The sequence below is a fragment of the Tuber melanosporum genome, assembly GCF_000151645.1.
Source record: "Tuber melanosporum whole genome shotgun sequence assembly, scaffold_165, strain Mel28".
NCBI lineage: Eukaryota > Fungi > Ascomycota > Pezizomycetes > Pezizales > Tuberaceae > Tuber > Tuber melanosporum.
Window position 1 is genome coordinate 27,357 of NW_003298825.1, and position 7,752 is coordinate 35,108.

The 7,752-nt window shown below is 40.0% G+C and overlaps 1 protein-coding gene; it reads left to right on the forward strand.

Moving 5' to 3' along the window:
- The first annotated feature begins 386 nt into the window (after positions 1-386).
- GSTUM_00003240001 (uncharacterized protein) lies at positions 387-2,405 on the forward strand. XM_002836879.2 has 7 exons: positions 387-917; positions 976-1,012; positions 1,095-1,230; positions 1,285-1,628; positions 1,697-1,874; positions 1,942-2,037; positions 2,125-2,405. Exons 1-7 carry the CDS (start codon positions 842-844, stop codon positions 2,143-2,145), a joined length of 888 nt encoding a protein of 295 aa, XP_002836925.1. The 5' UTR covers positions 387-841; the 3' UTR covers positions 2,146-2,405.
- Positions 2,406-7,752: the final 5,347 nt, after the last annotated feature.

The window sequence follows — 7,752 nt, forward strand, 5'->3', positions numbered from 1 at the left end:
GCCGCTTCAAAGGAGACACGCCTTCTGGCTGGGTGGGACCATTTGCTGAGTGAATATTATTGATTGGTAAATCGCCGAGAACTTTTCGCTTGGGTGGCATTTCGGCTGACTTGAAGTCTCTGCCGTCAGTATTCTTCTTGGATGAGGTGAGGTTGACAATGTGCCCAAGACTATTCCTTAATAGGCTAGTGTTCCAAATTTTAAAATGGACCGGAATGTCTCGACAGGTTATGGGATATCATATCTCGGATCTCTGGATGTCTTGGCGGATTATTATGTCAGGATCTCCCTGAGGGTGCAACCGCTTTAATCTGCAACCCAACTCGCGGCGAGTTAATTCCGGTTTAGGGGTAAATTTCCTTCTCAACCTGACCACAACTGTACCCACGCACCTCGTTTTTTTCGTGCGGCCCAGAACAACACTCGTATAACCAAGCTCCACCTTCAACACCTTTCCTGGATTATTCGTTTGCCTAATCCCGCCTCGAAATTTAATTCTGGTTTCCATGAGTCTGGCCCCCTGACCGGATTAACGCAAACGAAATTGTTCCCCGTCACGTCCCCATCATCCTCTGCTGGTTTGTCGTCTCACAATCCTCCGCCAACCCAAGCGCCTGGCCAGGCTTCCACCTCTCCATCGTCGTCACTCGCGCGAGATCCGTTACTTTACGCTTCTGCTGTCAGCCATCACAAAAGCACCTGGAGTGACGGTCAGGAGGAGGTGACAGATAAGCATCCAGAGATCTCCCAAGCATCACCTTCTTATAGCAACCAAGATCCTGAGCCTCCCCCACCACCCTATACCGAATCTGCTTCCCCAATCCGCTCGTTCACTTTCTGTATGGCGGCCACCACAGGATCCGCTTCTATTATTACGCAGGTTCAGCAAGGGGGGCCTCCCCTGACAACCCTTGGTGGTAGGATCACGTGTCATCCCTAGCTCACATTTGGTTCTTCTTAGCTTACCTCCTCTAGATTCACCAAGTGAAGAGAATCTCACTCTTGATCTTCGGTATCTAAAAATTTTCTACTTTCGCGCCCCCTGTTCTCCAGGGGATTTATTGTCGCTGCTCATTAACTTTGCTGTTGACTAGAGGCACCAAATTTGTTCTTTCCCGCGATGAGCTCCTCACTCTCCCAGAGTTTGTGTTACTGTCTCTTTTCCCCAATGGCCTCTTCCCCGATGGCCAGGTGACTTCCTTCCCCGACGAGGGCGTGCATTCGGTCGATGTAAGCCTTCCTCGATGCGTGCTGCTGGTCGCTCTATGTCTGATTTGATTCCAGTTCGACCCTGTTTGTCTCCAGTACATGTTGGATTTCTTTCGCCAAGTGTCTTCTACGATTACTGCTTCCAACAGCGGTCATGATGATGCCGATATGGAGAATGGCGCTTCCCCTTCTATTCCCACCAACGTTCTTCAAGACCGGGCTGGTATCATCGTCCTCCGGGAGGATCTTGACTTCTATGTCATCCCACCCCGTCGAGATATTTCTCATCCTGATATGGCCTCTGTCAAGCGCAACGCGGGTAAACTTCTTTTAAAACAGGACGGTATTTTTTCGGGCCTCAGGAGAACCGACGATGCCGGGACGACTGAGCAGCATCTTATCGAGATGTTGACTGCAGGGTGAGAATCCTTTCACCGTCTTCCCATCGTCTACACGCCAAATTCTAACTTACCCAATTTCTCTGTAGTGGATTCAACACGGATGATAGGTGGGGGCACCGAGCTGGCGAGCCGAATAAAGCTGTCATTTGCAGTCTTGCCCTCGCCAGGCTTAGGACCGACATGAGATCGGCGACAGGCGAGGGGAAGGACAGCAGCGCTGTCGGCATGGCCCAGAAGCTGCTTCTATTCTGGAGAAAACCTGCCGTATGTGCACTCCTGGCTACCAAAAAAATATTTCTCTTCATCTATGGCTAACACGATGTGGGAATAGAGACGATGTTGGTGGGAAGGAATGGACTTAGAAAACGTGGAGGGCGTGGATGGTAGGCTAAAGGTTTGGATTCGCCGCGTTTGGACGTTAGAAATGGTATGTCCAAGTCATCCCCCTTAGATCCGGTCGCGTACCCACCCGCCTTTCAAACATCCCCAGTCCCAATTGGTAACCATCCACTAGAGTGTTATCGGCTTGCGTTGACAAGGTCTCTTGAACCCACGACCACGCATCATCTCAGTTGCTGCGTCGGTCTAGAATATTTCTTGGCAATATTTGGCATCTCGTCAGTGTAATAAGTTGTTTCTTTCCCTTTAGCTCTTTTCTTGCTCTATTCTATCTTGTACTTGCGGCCTATGTTCCCCCCCAATCTCATCTCACACGAAACAAGCGCCAACGAGATGGAAAACTCGCGTCTTACGTTTGCATCTCATAGTGCATCAAAGGCGTTTGTCATCATTTGATGTTTTTGTTCAAATTGCCACGTGTCCGCGTGTTTTCTGCCCATATTGTCATGTAATTTCGGAAACACCCCTTTTTGCCGCCATGGCCTCTGTTTATACCCCAGACACCTGTTCCTTTGTCATCTACCCCTGGTTCCTAGTTCTTTTTGGAAAGAAAGACAATTGCAATTGCATCCTGACGTCTGGTCAGGTTACGGTGAGGAGACGTAGTTACCAGGTCGCTACTATATAGTTAGACCGTTATTCACTTTGGTTTCTGGTTCGTCTGACGCTGGGTCCTGAATCGTCATAAATTCGAAAAAAGGAAGAAATATAACGAAGGATCAAAAGGATCGTCGGCAAGACCACTTACAACGGAACTCCACGGTATTCCTAGAATACTATCAGGGTTTTGCAAGTTAGAAAGTGGATTTTTCATGAAGATTAATTAGGAAGCTGTACGAGGTTACTTTATGGTGTCCACCACTCGGGCCATAGCACTAGGCTGCATATCCGAGCGTACAAAGTGGATAGAAAGAAAATGTGTTCGGAATTGAAATAGAACTTATGGATTTTACATAAATCGTACAGTAGGCCATGAATCAAGTCAAAATTACATGCTTCAGATAATGCGTCTAGAATGATGCGGCAAACATGTTTGTAACTCAAGAATATAAACTAAAATGATAGAGATAGAGTACAGTACAGGTTACTAGCATGTAGAATATAAATATAAATATAATAACTATTTTATTTATTTTCAAAATAACCACCAGGATTTAGAAATAAGGTATGTTGACAAATAAGAATACCTAATACTAGATGGGATGTCTCAGTTACAAACAGGAAGGTAAAAGTGTAGGTTAGACATCACCGCAGGCAGAGATTAAGAAAAAAAGATGAGTAAAACTGAAGTCAGAATAGAAAAGGAGAGTGTGAACAGAGAATAAGAAACTGAATGGATAATGGACTTTAAGTATAAGGAAGACTGATAAGATAATACTGAATAAAAAAAATTTGATGGAAGAGGATAATATAACTGTTCAGGTAAAGGAGAGTATAACAGCTAAGGTGTATGATAACAGGATAGAAAGTAGAGTTAAAAGCAGCATAAGTTATACAGGTATTTGGGTATTGATTATAAAAGTCAATTAGAGTAAGAGTTTAAAGATATAAGGTTAGATATTAAGAAAAGTATGTATTTCAAGTAGAGATATAATTTTAAAAAAACAAAATACACAATAGCCTTCTTATAAAAGTATGAATTTGTCTTATAATTTTATTTGTAACAATTAAGAGATGGGTTATTATATAATATGATAGAGTATGAAACCAGAATTTCAAAGATTTAAGAAGACCCTACTAGTGTTTTATGACATAAGAATTACATTTTCATGTATAATATAGTATATTGAATATAATAATTCTGTTCTTATTTTGATTATATATTCTATATGTAATTATTTATGACAAGTTAAAAGAAGTCATAGTTTATAAATCTTAGTACTTTGTATGTACATTTCTTACCATGTTGTGGTGTAGGTAAAAACAGATTGATGATATATTATAAGAACATATTACTTTTTTGTATTCATTATTTATTTTACTAAGAAATACTATATTTACAAGTCCACCTATATTAATATTAGTAGGAAGTCAATATTAGTATGTCTTAAGAAGACCTAGGATGGAATTTTTATTGTAGATGGAGATTGTTTAGGAAGTTACAGTTTCATTCTTTTCATTTCAAAATACCAAGAACTCACTAGAAAGCATAATAAAAATAATATAATAAAGATGCAAAGTAAAACTTATCCTAATCTGAATTGACACAGCTGGACATTATGCTTGTAGACACTTCCCTTGTAGGCTCGGATGTATCAGATGGTATCCAGGGACAATTCCTATTAACCATTCACCTTGTTTATCAACTTTCAGTCTTGCCCAATTACTCTCAGCATCTACAAACACTTAATTCCCATTTTCAACACATGCCTCCCACTAATCTACATTTTTTGGAGTTCACCTGATATACTCTCACCATTTCTTACCTTCTCTATGATAATTAGTTTCATTTGTACTTTGTTCACATTCTGTTCTGTATTTTTTTCTTTCGTTTAATAGTTATCCTACTACCATCTGATTTTGCTCTCATTCCTTCTCATGTTGTTTCCATATTCTAATACTACCTTGTATTTCTGTATTGGACCAATATATATACTCGGTTGCCTATCATCTCTACATTTCATCCACTACGGCCTTTTATATTCTTTTACTGGCTACCAGTCTCAGACAACTTCTGCTCATTTGCTAAGTGGGCTGTGATTTCCAATCCTACTTTTTATATTTAACCTAATCTGCTAGATGTATTTCAAAATTCTTTCATAATTTCATGTTTTATCTGACTCCATCTGCAATTCTCTAGCTCTATTCTTTCTTATCCTAATATCTCCAATTCTGTGACCTCAACAAGATCCTATCCTACATCTCTCTCCTAGAAGCTTACTTTCTCCAGGATAGTTTTAATATAATTTATTAATATTTTAATAGAGATACTAAATTATGTAACAATCACTTTCATTTTCTTTTAGTTCATGGACCCAATTTCATCTAAATGCTGCAGATATTCTTCAGCAGCACTGGAAGGATCTTTGTTACTTGAGCGCACTGGTGGCCTTTACATTTCTACTGGTTCAGGTCCTCTCTGACTATATCCTGTTTGCATAGTATATACACAGTTGGCACAGTAGGCTAGTGATCCAACATGCTCCAGAAGAATTCAAAACTGTGGGTACAAGGCAATGGGATTATATGATTATCTATCAGTTCTGACACTATGTGTACTCTGACCCTATACCATTGTATCATTGTTAATCCTCTCCCTATTCACCGTATGCTTTTAGTCCGAAAAGAGACATGCATATTACCTTACATTGCCAATTGAGGTTCCAGTAGTACTGTTTTTCCGCCAGCCTGAATATCATTAAACTCTAGGGAATATTTTCTATCTCCATCTTGATAACTAAATGTATGAAAAATACATTATCAATGAAGTTCCCAGTCTACCAATACCAGAGAGTTTGACACATTATGGCTGCAGTGTGACACCGAAATGTGCTGTGAATCTTTCCTAAAAATCTATTATCTATTGTATCTATTAGGTAGAGACAGTCTGTATAGACTTAGACTCCTCTGGGCCAATTGAGATTCATTTCATAACTAGAGATTTTGTAAAGAAAGGCTAAAAGAGTTGCTTGTTTTATTTATAACAACTAAGAGTGAAGTAGAATAGAATTGTATGAACAATATTATGCTGCTAAGGTCTCTTTTCCATTGCTTGAAGATATCTAAAGTCTTAGGAGGCACTTCGATATTTATATTACACATCTGAGTGTTTGTGGACTATTTCTATCTCACATTCAAATTATGTACCACTTTAATTATAACTCGCAATGTTAGGTATTCTCCTAAAATTCGAATAGTAGGAGACTGTGGAATCCATCACATCTTCTATGGTAATTAATATTTTATCAATTTGGGAAATGTACTGCTTTTAATGCTAATAATTCAATCTTTGGAGTTATTAAACTTATGGCTTAGTTCTCAAGTTAAACTGTGTTGACCCTAATTGTCTACCGTATTGATAAAAGGATCAGTTATATCCATGGGTCATGTCTGCAGGAGTGGTATTAGATGTAACCTTCTTAGATCACTATCTGTTATCCTCCATATCTCCTGATCCAACAGACAGATATTCTTCAGTTGACTTTCCACTAAATCACAGGAAGCCATTCTACCAGCTTGGCAGATATTCCCTCGGTTTGTAACTCCTGGCTACTCAAGAAAACTGGGTTTTTGTTGTTGTCTAGTATTGGGGATAATTTCTGCAACAATGAGGAATCCCTTAACCTAGTAGTAATACTCTACGGAGTCCATTGACTCCTTTTGTAGTAACCTCTGAGTGTTGTAGACACTGCAAATTATCACAGTGTAGATGGGAATATGTGAGTTCTTGATGAAGCTCCTCTAACATTTAACATCAACTTGTATATAAATGTCCTGCTACTTTTGACCAATATTATTGATGGCCCATTTTTGAAGACTAGTAATTCTCAGAGTAGTTGACAGATCGACTCCATTCCACTATCCAGACCTAGCCAATAGTGCCTTTTATATATCCTGTGAAAAGAATCCTGTCAAACAGAGAGTAGTAACATATCAGCTGCTACTCTCTGACTTACAATTTTGTACTATTATGATTACAGGACACTACTGAGATAGATATACATCACGACATGCAAGCCCAGTCAGGGGGCCAGAGGGGGGTGTTTGAGATCAGAGATTCCAATTCTGAGTGGAGTTACTTAACTAAGAGTGTTGCTTAAGTATTGGATCATGGTACTTTGAAGATGAGCTCCCACCACTTAGGCTTCGCTTCAAATGCATTTTTGGGTTCATATTAAATAAATTAATAATTAAATTTAGACAATGAAAGTTTAAACATTAAATATTAATTCCTTTAGGATTTGATGGGGGCAGGATGAAAAACCTTCTGTGTTTCCATAGTCACGGTAGGAAAGCATTTGTAATAATCCCTCTTTGGATGGTTAGTTCTTGGTGACCTGAAACAATCCTTCTCTTCTTCTTACTCTTACCATAGCTCTTGGCTGATGCCTATAGTACCGATAGTACAAGACCTCAATCTTCTATTGAAAAAGGGTATCGTACGCTTTCTCGAACTCTCATTTATGAAGGGTACTCTTGGGGTAACAATAATAAAGGTCATGATAAGGATAAAGAGTATAAAGGTGTTTTAGATTCATTATAGTAATAAGTAGGAAAAGTACTTAGAATTCAATCTAATATTATTTATACTAGTACCGCCAATACTGGCATACGACTTGTCTCCCCCACACCCTATAAAACAAACTATCTAAAACGCAAACTACCGCAGACCACTCCACCTCGCAACTGCTCCCCCCAAATATAAATCCAAAAATCACGACCTATATGGGCTCACAGGCACTCGCAGCGACTAGCACTGTCCCGGATTAACGAGTCTTCTCACCTCGCCACCTAGCCATGGTCTCATCCCCTCACCCCTATCCATCCCTAACACAATTTGACCCACATACTCAACAATAGAAACATACAGTCCATCCCAACACCCCTCCGTCCTCTTGTAATGTAACCTAAGATTCAAGTAACCTTCCGCCAACACCAAACCACAAAAGAGACAGCAGGGTTCCTTCAGCAATCCGTTCGACTTAGCCCACCTCAAGATCACCGATATTCACATCGCCAGGTTCAGCTCATCATACTGCTAGTGCTGAAAATGCCAAAATTGATTGTGACATATCCGTAAACA